Genomic DNA, 15,882 nt, shown 5'->3' on the forward strand with positions numbered 1-15,882 from the left:
TACCTAGGAAGGTTTTGCATTAATGTCATCTTTTAATTCTTTTATTTTTCAGGAATTTTTCTGGTTGACCAAGTCAAATTTATAAAATGTTCACAGTAATCACAGAAGTGCAATCTTTTGTAATGTTGATGTACATTTTTTTGACCAACATTCAGAAAACGTGTTATTTTGACTGTTATAGTTAATTTGTATGCTATGTTTATCAGAAAGATGTTTTATACTTTTTATATAAATGGTACACTGAGTTATTTTTAAACTGGTAGTAAATCATTCATCTGGTATATTTTATTTTGGTATTTCTTTTTTAACTATCTATTATTTGTTGGGGGGTTTCTTCTTAGTTCTTAATTTTAAGTGTTTGAAGGGATCGAGCCTTATTTGCCAGAGGGTTTAAACTCGAGACTTTTTGAATTTATCAACCATGAGCTTTTTTTGCCGACTAGACCATGCCTCCACCACAATTAAGGATACGTGTCAACTGGTTATGCGCCATTGACTTCGATTTCAGCCTGCTTTTTCTTTTTGGATTTGCTTCCATAGCCTTTGTCCAACCAAGGCAGCAGTTGTTTGATTTCGGAGTTGTCTCTTCTAGTAGAGTGGCTGTCCCCAGCTAACGAGCCTCATCTGCCCGAGGGTTCGAACTCGAGTTTTCGGTTGGGGGTTGTATGTAGGCATGATCTAAAGAGTTCTTCCATTCTGGTCAATCTTCCACCAAAGCTATTATATTGTTTTTACTAAAGAGTGATTGCTCATATGCTGGGAATCCTGAAATAATTCTTAGGGGATTCATTCAGGAATCTTTTTACCATACTGACTTTATTGATCTATAAAAATATGCAGATATTTACTTCTTCCTACAACTAAATGAATTTGTTTCAATTGTATAATAGATTTTAAATAAATATTGTTGCTTTAAAAAATAAATTACAAATTGTAAAAATAGAAGATGTGGTTGTAGATGAAGATGTGGTTGTTTGAAATGTTTTTTTAAAATGTTGAAATGAAGACCTACTACATTTGTTATATTTGGGATTTGTTTAAATAAAAAGCAATTTTAACACAGCTTGTACTCACTTATTTTAATCATAACATACTTTAAAAGTCTTACAAATTAATCAGAAAAAAATATTTTAAATGTTTTGATCGAAACCCAGCCCACCAAAAAATGATCCTCGCATCTTATGATTTACAAAACACTAATTTTGTGCCATTAACAAGTGTAAAGAACAGCAACAACTTTAATCTAGCATGGGAAATAAGCCTTACATTTTAAATTATCTTTAACACTGCATTATAAGATAAATTTCAATATTTGACTCAAATCTTTTCTTCTGAAATAAAATTTTAAAAGACTGGAAAAAAAAACATTGTATATATAAATATTTTACTGAAAGAAAAAATATTTAAAAAATACAGTTGCCAACTATTGTATTCCTGACCACTTGACATGTTACCACTGAGCTGGACTGTTATTGTGTTGAGGAATCAGTTTTGGTCTCCTTAACTCCTGTTTGTTGCTTTATATCTTTAGATAACCTATTGTATACAGTCATGGCCTAGACAAAAAAATAAAATGTGTATGAGCAAAAAGTGGTTCAAAACAACTCCCATTAAATTAAAGTTCAATAAAAGTAAAGTTCCCTTTTCAAATTTGATGGCCCATGTGGCAAGTGAAGAAGAGTTCACCTATTTTTGTGACCTTGGCATAAAAAGGGATAGAGTGGTCAGTACTATGCTAAGTACACATCTGACCTGGGTGGACTCAGAGACACACTACTGACTTGAACCCGGATTCAAACTCAGGAATGTCCATTTAGCAGTCTACGCTCTACTGCTAGGCCACGCCATCACGTTAAAGTTCAATGCCCATCTATAAACAATCTATGATACTCGGGACATCATTTCTGTCCTTTTTTGTTAAAAATAAAGAGCATTGTAATATTTGTGACTACCCTTTATTATCTGTTTAAACAGATTCAAGATGGTATATTTTAATCCATAAGATGACTTCTAGGTAAACCAAGAGAAAACAAGCAAGCAAGACACCAGCATTGTTAAATAAGCTGTACCTGAGTAACCATGGATGAGACATCTCCAGTGTTTGCTGGGAGTAGCACAGTGTTGCTCTCTTTGGCTAAGTGGCTGAAGGCTTCTACATACTGCTCTGCTATGTTCATAGATACTGCATTCATACCATTCTGTACAAGTATTTACAGGAATTAATACTGACATTCATGTCATTCTGCCCAAATATTACAGGAATACTGATATTCTTACCATTCTGCCAAAATATTTACAGGAATTAATACTGACTTTCATATCATTTTGTCTAAATATACACAGTGATTTATATTTACATTCAAAAGATTATTCTCAGCGATTATAACATAGTTATGCAAGTCAACATAAATACCTCTTTAGCTAAGGCTTCAGACAAAACTTCTAATGATGCGGCTCTGGCTTTTGCTTTGGCTAACAAAGCTTCAGCTTCACCTAAAGGGAATAACTTCAAAAATTTACTTCTAGATTTTATTTTATTTCAATTTACAAGACTTGCAAAAACTGTCCAGCTTATCTCTCCTAACATTCTTTCTTTAACATGCCTAAAACAGTGAACCACCATCTGCCTGACTAAATGTGACAATAATGACTCACTTTATGTGACTAAAATGAAACCACCTTCGCCTAATTAAATGAGACTAAAATGAACCAACATTCTGCTTTACTTAATGTGACTAAAAATGAACCCACCTATTGCTTGATTTACTTTTTCAGCTTTGTGAGCCTCAGAGTTTAAAATTCTTGACCTTTTTTTACCCTCAGCAACATTGATTTCTGCTTCTCTAATACCTGCAGAACAATTTGAACACTAAGTCAATTTTAACCTTATATGGCTTATATAGATCAATCATATTGTTTATAGATCATGTAAACAGCGATGTGATGGCAAGTCCTACAGTAATAAAACCACACTTCCATATCAAAGTTTACCTTCTGATTCTAAAATGGCAGCTCTTTTTTTTCTTTCTGCTTCCACCTGGGTCTGCATGGCTTCTTGTACTTTTTGAGGTAGTTTCATGTCACCTTAATAAATGTAGATATAAGTTAGTTTTGTGCGAAGCTTCATATGTAGATATAAGTTAGTTTTGTCCAAAGCTTTATGTCATATTGACATACAGAAATTAATTTTATGTCACATAGACATAAAAAATAAGTTTTTGTGGGTAGTTTTCTGTCACATTGACCCAGAAATAAGATAGTTTCTAGGTAGTTTTGTTTCAAACTGACATACAGAGTTGTGTGTCACACTGACATAGAGAAAGCTTTATAGTGCCTTGTAGAAAGCTTTATATCAGTTACGTAATGGTCCTTTTGACACAATAGTTTGGCAAACTTCTTTTTTTTATTTACTGTAAAGGTAATATTATAGCCTATTGTATATATGAAGGAAGTTTAAAAAAAAATTTAAACCACAAAAATATCTCTGTCATACAATTATTAGTATCCTTACTGAATCGATTTAATATACTATATTAAACTTTAATTTTAAGGTAATTGAATTGCACTGAAAACAAATTTCCTACGTTCAAAGCTCAATAACCATTTTTCTACAAAATATGCAGGTAAAAATAAAGAAGACAAACTATGCTTACGAATTTCATATCTCATGCACTTTATTCCCCATGCGTTGGAAGCAACATTGATTGCATCTGTAAAGAAAAACAAGAACATGTACAAGTCAATCAGCACTAATGATTGCTTAAATACTCAGTATTCTTTTTAACTAAAACATATTGTAATGCTTGTACAAACTTGTTTATTTTTAACTTGTAGCTGCCTAAAGATGATATGTTTATCTGGTGTATTGTTTCTGGAATGTTCTATTCAACAATAAAATTAACTGACCAGTCACTTTTAAGAGTAAGTTTGCTTGGAAATGACCAGCATAATGTAAAAATGCTCAAATAACAGGTACTCATTAAAGCCGAGATTTATGTAGGCAATAAATAAACAAATTAACCACTGAAGTTAATGCTGACTCAGCCAACCAGGTGTTTTGCTACCCTGACATACTGTTACTGACCAACAATAGCAATGTTGAGTGACTCTCTCTCTCTAAAAACTGTATCCAAAGCAATTTTTCCAATCTCTGATCTCATGGTTGTCTGGGCCAGTTGTGTGATGGCATACTCTGGATCTTCTACACCATAGGAAGCCTAGGCAAGAGACAATGCTTGCTATTTTATTTATTTATTTTACACTAAAAAAACTTTTTATTTCAATAGGATTGCCTTGGCTAAATGCATTCCAAATATAGTAGCATTTCAATTTTAAAGATTTGTTATTTTTACAAGAATGGAATAAACATTATTTACAACAGGTTTTTATAATTCAACTTTTTTTCAATGTAATAATTAAAATAATTATCAACTTACTTTATAAGGATCAATTACTTTAAGATATAATACTGCATCCATTGTTAGTGTCACATTATCTATAAAAAAATTTAAAAAAAAACAAAAAAAAAAAACAATTACAATGAAAAATAAATGAATGTGTTTTTGAGAGTCCTGAACCTATTGTAGAGCAATAATTTTGAAATACCTAAAGCTTACCTAGGGTGATAGCGGCTTGGTGTGGAACATCAATGGCAATCTCTTTTAAACTTTGCACATATTTGATTGTATCAATTATAGGAAAAATTAAATTCAAACCCTGTAATAAAAAAAAGTTAAACAATGGTAAATAGCAGTTTTTACAATTAATGTAAATGGTACTAGATTCGAATTCTTGATTAACCTAACTGTTGAGAATTAAAATTTTCAAGCTTAAATTTTTTTCTTAATGTTTAAATACTTATTCGTCCCAAAAAAATAAATTACTATAACATTGACAAAGAAGAAAATAAAACTGCACATAATAAGGTATACCGGTTCTAAAATTGCGTTGTATTTTCCAAATCGTTCGACAACCCATGCTTCTTGCTGTGGCACAAAGAGTATGACAGTATTGAAAGGAAGGCTTGATCTGTATCTAGTGGCATTGTGTACATGCTCAATGGAGGCCTAGGAAGGTAGAACAAAAAAAAACTTGTTGGAAATTAAAGGAAATAATAAGATAAATATAAACATATAGTTGTCCACTTTTGTTGACTTCCCCATATGGTGCCAGAGAAAGTTAAGGACATTATACAAACCTTAGCAATAGCAAACTGCCTACTTAAAACCAACCTGATAAATATTTGCCCACCTGTAACAATGTACATAACAAAGTTTAAAAATTTCTATTCATTCCATACCACTCAATGCAACTTAGGCCAAATGGTACCATGGGCATGGGGCCCCAATCATGGCTGACTTGCAGAAAATTGAAGAGATGAGCATCAAGAACCCTACCAACTTCAAGCCCAATATAATGAGGCATGTGCTGACAGCTATTCTTTCTGCACTAGGAATAGCTAGGCCAATGCAAAAATTTAATTTCAGTAAAACAATATAATAGTTACATATTTGGATAGGGGCTGTCAATCTGATTACAGATCAGTTTGAATTTTCAAAATCTGACCATAAACAAAAAAGTTATGAATTTTTTAGTCATTAAAAAACAGCAGTTTTTTCAGACAACCGGGGTAGACCCTGAAAGAGGAAAAATACTGGGAGGGTATGGACCAAATTTTTAAGCGTTTTTCACTAAAAGTGGTATAAAAGCCAGAATACTTTATCAATTGATGTAATTTTAAGACATTTTATAGATTTTTGTATGCTGAATCCAATTATGCTATTTTAAAAAGTGTCCTTCGATTACTCAACCTACTAATCTCATAGATTATGTAATACCCCCCTTTCAATTTTTTTTTAAACATCTAATAATCAATGTGATAAGAAGTCATTCTTTAAATGTAACGCTGTTTTAATCTAAAATATGACATTTGTATATGCTTAAGCTAATAGTAGATTTAAAATGGTCCAACATTGTTACATAACTATCAAATGTTAAGGTTATGTAATCCCACCCTTTGCTCAAAATATACCATGAATTTGTTTTAAAATCACTTTTGCTCATTGTCAGTTAACTTCAAGTTAATAGCCTACTAGAAGAAAATATAACTAATCAAGTTTTTCAATACAAAGAGAAGAATGCTATAGTAAATTTGTGATTATGTAACTTCTTAAAAGATGTTATGTAATCTATGTCCAATACTATAGGCCTACTCTATTCCAAAATGTAGGCCTATTTCATTATAATTATATTTCTTGTTATTTTAAATATCATACAACTTTTTGCTATAGAATTAGTCTAGTTACAAATGTGTCTGATCAGAATCAGAGTGTGCTTTATGATAATTATGTAATATTATTACCCATATTAAAGTTAATCATTTTTACAATGTCAATAAAATAAACATAAACTTTGGAGGAAAATATTTTTTTTAAAAAACTTGCACAAGGTATAGTTAAGTTATAGATATATAACATAAATTTATATTTATGCCCAATGTTTATGCTAGTAGTAAGTAGGTTTATGTATTTTGTAAGCCTACCAGTAGGCCTTTTACAATTAACAACTTTCTTAAGAAAAAAGCACGTGTTTGAGTGCTTGACTGTGTAGATCTAGTAGATTCTAGAAATTGTGTAAGATTACCGTGTTTGGCTATACACAGACACGTGTACCACCACCAGCTTTTGCCTAGATTAAGATTTAGTTCTATCAGACATGTGGGTAACCAGGTCTTCTGACCAACGAATTTTATTGCCCTATTACGTAAACACGACCGCTGGGTAGGCTAGTCGGCCAACCCGATGAACGTGTCAGATGAATATTATGTAGTTAGTCTCATATAAATTCAATTTTCTTCAAATTATAAAAAAATAGCATATAATTGTAGAGCTTTAAAAATGCAATCCAACAGTACCAATTTTATTAATTTAGCATAATCGGTTGATTAAATATAATTTTTTTAGTGTCGCAAATAAAATATATAGAAACGCGACCAAAAACGCAGGTAAAAAGTCAAATTCACTTGTTTTAAAGCTAGTAAGCAAGAAAAGACATGATTCTTTCTTACTATTGAAATCAGTTTGCTTATACCTACATTTTTTTACACCAAGGTGAAAGTAAATAGTTTATATAAATTTATAAAATGCCATTTATATAATTTATTGTATATTTTGTGATGAATTTTCAATTGGAAAATACCGCATTTGGAAGCAAAAAGGTAAATTCTACAGAACAGATGTTGTTTGGAATGTTATAGATTATAGATCTAGGCCTACATCAAAATGTTTGTTTAGTAAAATTCAATTAGAGTCCACCCATTTCTGATGGGTACCTGATATACATTGGGGAAATTAAAGGTAAAAAGTAAAGGCGGCTGTGAATATCGCTGACCACACGGACAATCACTTCATATGCCGAGGTCAAGAAACATGAACTCTACTTCATCTGCCAAATAGATTGCTTTGTCTACAGAGGAATCTTAATTAATGTTTACAGGGGCCTAATAAAATTGAGTTATGTTTGTAAAAACAGTAGGCCTAAGCTTTAAAAACTTATTTTAGTCAATATCGGAAAAAATAAAAATCTTTTCGACTAAATGGGTTGAAAAAAGCTTTGAATTTGTTTCATTGTTTGTTATTATATCTTGTAGTATTTAGAATTGAAGCTTTCTTTCTTAATTACAAGTTGTATTAATTTCAAACCTTAATGTAATTTCTTTTTAATTCAGTATTAGCCTAAATGTAAGGTAGGCTACAGAATTCAGATATTACCTATGGTTTTGTGATTTTTATATGTTTATTTATAACATTTGTGTTTATGAAATGACCTAATGAAGTTATCAAGCAAAGTGTTTTATTATTATTTTAATAGGCCTGCAAGTTATAAGTACAAAATATAGATATCTAATCACTAGATCTAGGTCTAAGTTTAAGAAAAAACTACCAAAAGGGTTTGAAATACTTAAATATAGTACTAAAAGTAGCTATGTTTTGAAAAAAAAATATCTTAAACTGGAGACATTCAATTTAAAAGTCATTATAAAAACTCCACGATCTAGATTTATTTCTAGATTAGATCTCTAGTAGGAATACAGATATAGAGGCTTTCCCATCAGTATCAATGTACTATCTTAGTATTCTTAGCTATGTGGGAGGTCAGTACGAGTTCACTGGGAAAAAAATCGGATCTGCCGTAGGGGGGTGGGTTTAGTGCGCAAATGCTCCTGACCGATTGCCAAAAGGTACAGAAATTCTAAAGATACATTTTAAAAGAAAAATGGACGGCTGAACTGCAGTTATCAAAATATCTGTGTAAGTAGAAGTATAAATAATAATATTTTACTCAAATATAGCTGTCTTTTGCTAAATCTAGCTCAATTTCCACGAAAATCGCATCCGGTCGCAATAATTTTTATATCAGCTTGTCGGCCATTCAACGATCTATCACGTGTAGCAGACGCCAAACAGATTTACCCGTATGGTATTGCGCGAATGCTATTTTTAGCAACAGTGCCGAGACACGATCGAAAAAAAACGAACTAGAAAGTGGCCATAAAAAAGCGGGTCAGGGGAGGTAATTCAACTCGCGTTATGAGACTAGCTATATTATGTAATCACAGAGACAAAAGTCTGGCAAGATTTCCTGATCTATGCCCGAGGGTTAGTAACATCAACTCCACAAAGTGAAGGGGGAGGGAGGTGGGGTATGAAACCACCGTGTACCGTACGGGTGTTATAAAACATCAAAAGCGATGCTCGTCGGCTTGTCGCGTCACGGACTAGTGGGGGCGGGGTGAGACTATGGGTGTTACATACGGTGTAGGATGGTCAGTGGCTACCCCCATCCACCCCACAACATTTTGGTCGATTTGGCAAGCTAGTAACCCCCACGTTGTTAGTGATATTAAAATTTGTAGAAAAGAGCCCCGGATATAATTTAATTTATTTTTAAAGCCATTTTTACGAAAAAGTAATGTACACAATAATGAAACGTTACACGAATCACATCACAGCATTGTTTGATCGGGCCGAAGCTATTCGGATTAATTTCTAAAGAAGATTAGTTTTTACGATTGGTCCTCAGCCGTAAATACTAACAAAACTTTTGTTTGACGTTTCAATGGGTTAAGACAAAGTTATGCAACATGTCTGTGTGCTTATAAATATAAAGTAGCAATAGCCGTCGAGTCAAACACGGGAACACATGTATCTATCTTTAGACATTGTTTATAGTATCATCCAATCGGATCAAGCGCCTAGCGTCACGTGACCACACACTCGGCTGTGCCACACGATGTGTAGATCACCACAGCAGAGCGATTCAGTCGGACGGCGGCCGACGCGCTAATTTTTATTTTCGTTCGGTTTTAAAATGTATGGACGGCTTTATTACGAGGTGCTATAATACATGTCATACATTACAATAAACGGCGGGATTTCGGGAATACAGCTCAGGGTTCAAATGTAAAATATGTCCAATAATAGTCCGGGAAACTTGGTTCAACTTTGCGGTCCGTTATCTCCACAAGTATTTAACTTATTTTGACCACGAACCCTGAGCGTTATACGTCTACATTTAATGTATTCGTCTGCCAAATTTAACTGTTGTAGTACGTAAACTCGATACGTGTATACAAATTTTGTAACGCGTCATCAGGTTAAAGACGGCGATTCGAAGCACAGCCGAGCGGTTCAGTCGGACAGCGGTCGGCGCGTCGTGTTTATATGTTCGGTCCACTTCAAAGTCTATAGACGTCCTTATTATAGGGCCTAATATGACATATCATACATATTAATAAACGTCGAGATTTCAGGAATACAGCTCAGGGTTCAAATAAAAAATCGATCCATAAATAGCTCAAATAACTTAGTTTAACTTTGCGGTCTGATATATCCGAAAGTATTTAACATATTTTAACCAAGAACCCTGAGCGTTATACGTGTACATTTAATCTATTCTTCTACCAAGTTTCACAGTTGTAGTACGAAAACTCACAGAGTCTATAGACTCCAAGTAACACCCCCCTTTTAAAAAGGTGAAAAAGCCTCCCCCCTAATCGGCACGTCGACGCGGAGGGTAAAAAATGCGATTTAATCGGCGATTTCTTCAACGTCTGAAATAATAGAGAAATCAAACTAATACAGTTAAAAAGGTTATTCAATTACGAACAGAATGATGTATAACATGTTAATATAAACGCAATAAAAGCATGCAAAAAACAGAGTTGAACATGCAAGGGGTAGGGAAAAGCCGATTTGTCCGATTTTCTCGGCAGCGGCATTGGCCTAGCTACTAGGAACACTTTTGTGAGCATCTTTTTCCTGGTCAACCAGCATATCAGGCTCAAAAACCTGCTGTCAGATTGGGACCCCATTCCTCCAGGTTTTCATACCCTTACAACTGTATCTGACTTTCCTTTAGCATCTAAACCCTAAATAGTTTTATTTCAGAACAGTCAACCAGCTCTGAAGGGTACCTGAAGCACAGAAAGTAAAGGTAGCTGGGCATAGTACTGATTACACTATCTCTTTATTAGCATGTCTAATCATTTATGCCTCTATGTATTGGATCTAGTAAGATAATTAACTATGATAATTTTGCTATTAACTGTTGTTCATTCTTGGTTAACCATACACTGAGATAATAATGGTACTTGGGATAGAAGTAGAAGATAGGACAGGTGTCTGGTGTGTATGTGGGAACTGGTATAGTAAATAAAATGGCCCTGATTGACAGTGTTATTTCAACAAGAGTGACAAAGTAAGTATTATAGATATAGTAATGTCTTTAGGGACACGTCTCATACCACGATGTCAAACAGGTTGACAACGAGTACGTTATTGAGAATTTTAAAATGAAGGCCTATATTCTAAAAAAAGCATAGGTAGAATAGTAGCACTTAATTTAGGCCTATAGCTTAGAATAGTTAGGCTTTTTTTATAGGGCCTAATAAGGACCAGCATTTCCTTTGTGATTTCAAATATAACAATCAATAATTATAGGCCACTTTTTCTTTTAATAATAGTGTAAATAGTGTAATCAGCACTATGCCCAGCTGCCTTTACTTTCCCTAATGTCACACTAATGTGGTCTTTTAATAGGAGAGATATTCAGTGTAGTAAGAAATATTGTTATTAAAATTAAATGGATGACTAATCATGTCATCATTACGCCATTTACGCTGGCATTTAATAAATTTATATATATGCCTAAGGGCCTAGAGCCTAATTTAATAGGCCTACGCAAAACTCATATAATTATATATCATAGGTAGTAAATAGGCCTACATATCATAAACTAGATCTAGGTCTATTATAATTATTACGAGGCATAGGGCCCTAATTATTATTAGCCAATGGCTTATGCTTAATTGGCCTATACATTACTAGACTAATATAATTACAGACTATGTCACTATTAACTATTATGACTATACTATACTTAGTATAGTAGTATACTATTCTATAGGCCTAGATAGATTTTTTCAACTAAATTTCAACAGATGTTTTTTTAGTGAATGAATTTGTTTCTTCATCTTAAAATAATATAAAATCAATCATTAATCAACATATTCCAACTTCTTTAGGCCTGCATTGATTGGGATTATCTAATTCTAAAAGTGGTAGATCTACGATTCTACATGAAGTTTCATCATCACATTCACAAGTCATTATCATGAAAAAAACAATTTTAAGTAAGTCACGGCTGTCTACCTTGAGCAGGCTAACAGTGCGTCTAGTTGTCAGAGAACGAAGCATCTCTAGATTCTGACAAGATCTAGATGTATTTTAAAAACTAGATTTACTAAATTAACTAAAATAAATAGACTTAAGAGTCTAGATCTAGTTAAAGCCTTTAGGTGGAAAACGGTGGAAAACGATTATTTTATTCAATTTATAATGTCCTAGGCTTTGCAATGTATTTCATGTTTCCCCAATGTGAGGAAAAATGTTATGTAGAGTACAGTTAAAGCAGTTAAAAAATAATCGTAAAGGTTTTTTTACTGTTCATTTGGAGGGTGGCAGCAAACCAACTTGTGTGATTCGGATCGGTATCGACAGCCAGGACTTAGTGATATTATTTCATTCTCAATCTAGATCTCTAGATTTAAATCTACTCTAAGTGACTGAGCGTAAGCGTGAAATAGTCTAGATCTCCAGTAAGTAAGCTAGACTTTATCAGACCTTATCTACTTGACCTCGCTAACAGACTGACTGAGTAGTGTGAGTGAAGAAAGTGAGTTTTGATTTGACTAGAGAGCATCTAGGGCTAGGCCCTACTTATTAAATTTAAATCAGGATTCTAGATCTAGATTCTAGATCTACTTGTAACTACTAGATCTAGATTGTATATCTAAGTATTCTAAGATCTAGATTCTAGATCTAATCTAGGTCTGGTATTGTTGTAGTGAACAAGGGGCAGGGGGATGAATGGGTGAATGTAGTTTGTATGCAGTAACCTGCCCCCTTTGCTAGTGTTCACTCTTTGCACTGTTACCTTTGTGATCAGATTGTGTTTGTACTTGTTTTTGTATGGGTATAAAATATAAAAATAAAGAAGAAATTCCATTATTTTGGCATTATTGCACACACACTGATAAAACACATAGATCAACCTCGATATAAAGAAAAGATAATAGATTTATATATAGGCCTAGGGCCTATAGGTCAAGATCAAATGCACTAATAATATTTTATTTATCTTTGCAGATGGAATATTGTAATAACAGAAATTCACAAAGGTTAAAATAAAATAATGGAAAGCCAACTTCCAGATAGTCATAAAAGCAGTCCACTCAATAATTTGCCATCAATGAAATGTAATCAGGAGGTAGATCTAGTGTATATTTTAAACTAAACCGATTATTGTTATTTGATTATTATTAATTAAATTTTAAATTGTGGTTAAAGCAGGAGTTATATTATTAAAAATCATGTTCATCGTACTATTTTTAAAAAGTGTTTTCTTGATACTTACTTATTTCTTTAGTGACTTTAAGCATTGGAAGATATGCTATAAAATATTGAAGGTAGCTACAATCAAATAGATCTATATATAAACATACTGATACATAAAACACACACGTTTTATATTTATATATTTAATATATTAATTTAATATATTTTTTTTTAATGTAGATAAGCCCAGCATTACAGGAGAGACTGAAAAGGTGTGGCCGCTATCATTTAGGAACTCCTAAATCACACTCGCAAACTCTGTCTGTAGGGGAGTCACAAGCTTCTAATAAATCTGAATCCTTATCTTGTGAAACAAATTTTATCAAAAAGAGAAAATTAGCAGATATTTCCTGCAGTGCTTCTCTTGAGCAAAAATTCGTATCGGATTCATTGTGTACACCTTCGCAACTTGTGTTACAAAATATTGAAGGTGAATTTTTATATTACCCTTGAGTTTTTATTTTATTTTCATACCAACTGAAAACAATAATTTAATGATTTGTTGATTTATTTTAAAATATTATAATCAATTTCTGTTTAAAAATGTTACTTTCTCTTATACAGAGTAGAGAGGAAGTATAATCATGCACACAAAAAAAATAATCGTGGTTTCGACAATTTTTGCAGTTTTACACCTCCTTTCTTTACTCATACACAGAGTATAGTATAAAGGGTGCATTGTAATCATGCAAGAAATCTAAATCAAGGTTTTAACTAATTTTGATGTTCTACACATTCCTGAGTTGGAAGAATGTAGTTTTGCAATCTTATCTATGTCTGTTTGTGTGAATGTGAGCACAATAACTTCAGTACTATTTCAGTTAGGTTGACAAAATTACTTATATAAGTATTATATCAGATGTGTAGCTTTGTATAAAATTTTGAGCTGTTTCTGGTTGCTGAAAAAGCAGATAACTTTAGTCCTTTTTGAGTTAGTTGGATGAAATTTCACATGCATAAGATTGTAAGAGTAGGCTTCTATCAACTCTTATACAATATCCAGTAACTGGAACTTTACTCTATTTCCAAGGGAATAAGTGGATGCAATTTCATACTCATGTATTAGTTCCCGTACATAGATTTCTAAAACCTTTGAGAGATTTCTGGGGTACTTAAGCTTTTGATTTTATTCAGATTTCTCAAAAACCCATAAAATGATAGTTGTGTATCAAATTCTCTAAAAGCATATTCTGAGATCTTTTTGCCTGTGTGCATTTTCTCAAGAAATAAACAGTTGTTTTTATTTTCAAAAGTCTAGATTTCTGTAGTTCCACTGCACTGTTATATAAGAATATGATAAAGGTTATGGGAGCTCACTACTACCTTATTTTTTATAAAGATTTTTCATCTTGTTTTGTGTAAAAATGTAAGAAGTAAAATGTTAAGACTTTTTCTATTCTAATTAACAGTCTTTTTAATATTTTTATATTGAAAATAACATTTTTGTCTCAATTTTTAAAGTAAATTAGCGTGTTAGTTTGTGCTGTCCAAATATTTTTGTTCTTTTCCATTCTAGGCAAAACACTACAAAATGAATTTACTGAAAAATCCTTAACTCAAACCTACAACAACAGCAACACCAGTCAACTTAAAGAACTAAAAGATAATTTAGAATCAGTGTTGAAAGAAAAAAATGAGCAGTTAAGAAAGTTGAAAATGGTAAAAATGTACAGAGAAAAGGTAAATAATTCAAAATTTCTTTTAGCAATGAGTGTTCTAAATTAAGATATACAAAAGAAAACTATTTATGTGTGATATTGACAGTAATTTTTCTTTTAAAGTATGAACATATTTTGTTTTAGACAATTTAAGTCTTATAAAAATTTGTTGAAACTTAATTCTCAGTCTTAATTACCTACATGTTATTTCAATATCTTCCATATTGTTTGTGAAATTGGAGTGTTAAACTTTGAATAGTTGTTAACAATCACGGATTTATAAGAAAATATATATATTTGAAAATATTTATAAAATTTAAATAGCTTTTCTTTATAAAATATTGTCTAATTTCGATTTTCTTGTTTATAAATTATCTAATTAAAACATGTGATCTATTTATAATTCTTTGAACTTTATTACAGAACAATTTAACAGATCTTCAAGCTTTGATAGACAAATGGAGAGAGGTTTCCCAGAAGGCACTTGGAGATTTATTAGATGCTCACCCTGAACCCAAACCCTCAATGACTCAGCTCATTGATCATCTCCTTATTGACCATGATCTTATACAATACAATGCAGATGAAGAAGGATTTTCATAACAATGTAGTCATTATTGCTGTTTTTGTAATTACTGTTTCTATTTTATTCTACATATTAAATACTAAGTTGTACATTTATTATTACTTTATTATTGTTTTTTTTCTAGCACTTACACTCTCTGTTCTTGTAAGATCACATTGTTTAATAAATTTGTTATCCCTGTAAAAAAATGCTGAATATTATGTGCCACCATTATCTACAAGATGATAATCAGGTACTCAGAAGATATTGCCAACCATTGTAAATGAAAATTCTGGTTGCTAGTTATACAGTCATGGAAAGATTTTGAAATCTATATTAAACAAATGAATAGTAGGCTGTGTGTATTGTAAAAAAAGAAAAGTCAAATATTGTGTCTTGTTGAAATTTTCTTTGTTACATTTTCATAAAAGCAAAGTTAATATACCTCTCGATTTAGTTAGTGGTAAAATAAAAGAACAAACACATTTCTAGCCTACATTGAAAGTACACATATTGATTGAGGGCATTTGCTGACAGCAAGCAAGCCCGCCAAATAGCTGCCCATAGAAAACATATTTTCTATTTATATTTCTCCTCCCTTATTCACTCCCCCACATCACACATACCCATCAAAGTTTGAACCTTCCACAACATACCCATCAAAGTATGAACCTTCCACATATTGGAAGACAATGAAGAAAAA

At 32.2% G+C, this 15,882-nt stretch overlaps 3 protein-coding genes across 7 annotated transcripts in view; 2 read left to right on the forward strand and 1 right to left on the reverse strand.

The window, feature by feature from the left end:
- The window catches only part of LOC131952788 (2-hydroxyacyl-CoA lyase 1), a 69,066-nt gene extending 68,004 nt beyond the window's left edge, over positions 1-1,062 (forward strand). For both annotated transcript variants that reach the window (XM_059315624.1, XM_059315625.1), the window contains exon 18: positions 53-1,062. In XM_059315624.1, coding sequence (XP_059171607.1) covers positions 53-85 — 33 coding nt within the window. In that variant the 3' untranslated portion in view covers positions 86-1,062. The remainder of the gene's footprint in view (positions 1-52) is intronic.
- LOC131952792 (stomatin-like protein 2, mitochondrial) lies at positions 1,061-11,954 on the reverse strand. The gene is made up of 11 exons (XM_059315632.1): positions 11,712-11,954; positions 4,932-5,066; positions 4,617-4,716; positions 4,437-4,495; positions 4,085-4,217; positions 3,654-3,710; positions 2,992-3,084; positions 2,752-2,850; positions 2,414-2,493; positions 2,070-2,198; positions 1,061-1,556 (listed from the first exon to the last, which is right to left on the reverse strand). Exons 1-11 carry the CDS (start codon positions 11,754-11,756, stop codon positions 1,470-1,472), a joined length of 1,017 nt encoding a protein of 338 aa, XP_059171615.1. The 5' UTR covers positions 11,757-11,954; the 3' UTR covers positions 1,061-1,469.
- LOC131952794 (swi5-dependent recombination DNA repair protein 1 homolog) lies at positions 11,592-15,289 on the forward strand. Of its 4 annotated transcripts, none has more exons than XM_059315636.1 (5): positions 11,592-11,692; positions 12,708-12,828; positions 13,137-13,386; positions 14,473-14,636; positions 15,038-15,289. In XM_059315636.1, the coding sequence occupies exons 2-5, from the start codon at positions 12,754-12,756 to the stop codon at positions 15,215-15,217; spliced, it is 669 nt and encodes a 222-aa protein (XP_059171619.1). In that variant the 5' UTR covers positions 11,592-11,692; positions 12,708-12,753; the 3' UTR covers positions 15,218-15,289. The 4 variants fall into 4 exon arrangements, with proteins under 4 accessions (XP_059171619.1, XP_059171618.1, XP_059171616.1 ...); XM_059315635.1 differs by lacking the exon at positions 11,592-11,692 and adding an exon at positions 12,010-12,161; XM_059315633.1 differs by lacking the exon at positions 11,592-11,692 and adding an exon at positions 12,010-12,157.
- Positions 15,290-15,882: the final 593 nt, after the last annotated feature.

The sequence above is a fragment of the Physella acuta genome, unplaced genomic scaffold (genome assembly GCF_028476545.2).
Source record: "Physella acuta isolate Inbredline_101_S28 unplaced genomic scaffold, ASM2847654v3 ptg000890l, whole genome shotgun sequence".
Lineage (NCBI taxonomy): Eukaryota > Metazoa > Mollusca > Gastropoda > Physidae > Physella > Physella acuta.

Coding starts and splice junctions, on each gene's coding strand:
- LOC131952792 (XM_059315632.1), bottom strand. CDS start 11,756: ATGCTTCGTTCTCTGACAACTAGACGCACTGTTAGCCTGCTCAAG. Junction 4,218..4,436: donor AAGTAATTGATCCTTATAAA/GTAAGTTGATAA, acceptor TCTCTTGCCTAG/GCTTCCTATGGTGTAGAAGA. Junction 3,711..4,084: donor ACTCAACATTGCTATTGTTG/GTCAGTAACAGT, acceptor TTTTCTTTACAG/ATGCAATCAATGTTGCTTCC.
- LOC131952794 (XM_059315636.1), top strand. CDS start 12,754: ATGGAAAGCCAACTTCCAGATAGTCATAAAAGCAGTCCACTCAATAAT. Junction 12,829..13,136: donor CAATGAAATGTAATCAGGAG/GTAGATCTAGTG, acceptor TTTTTAATGTAG/ATAAGCCCAGCATTACAGGA. Junction 13,387..14,472: donor TGTGTTACAAAATATTGAAG/GTGAATTTTTAT, acceptor TTTCCATTCTAG/GCAAAACACTACAAAATGAA.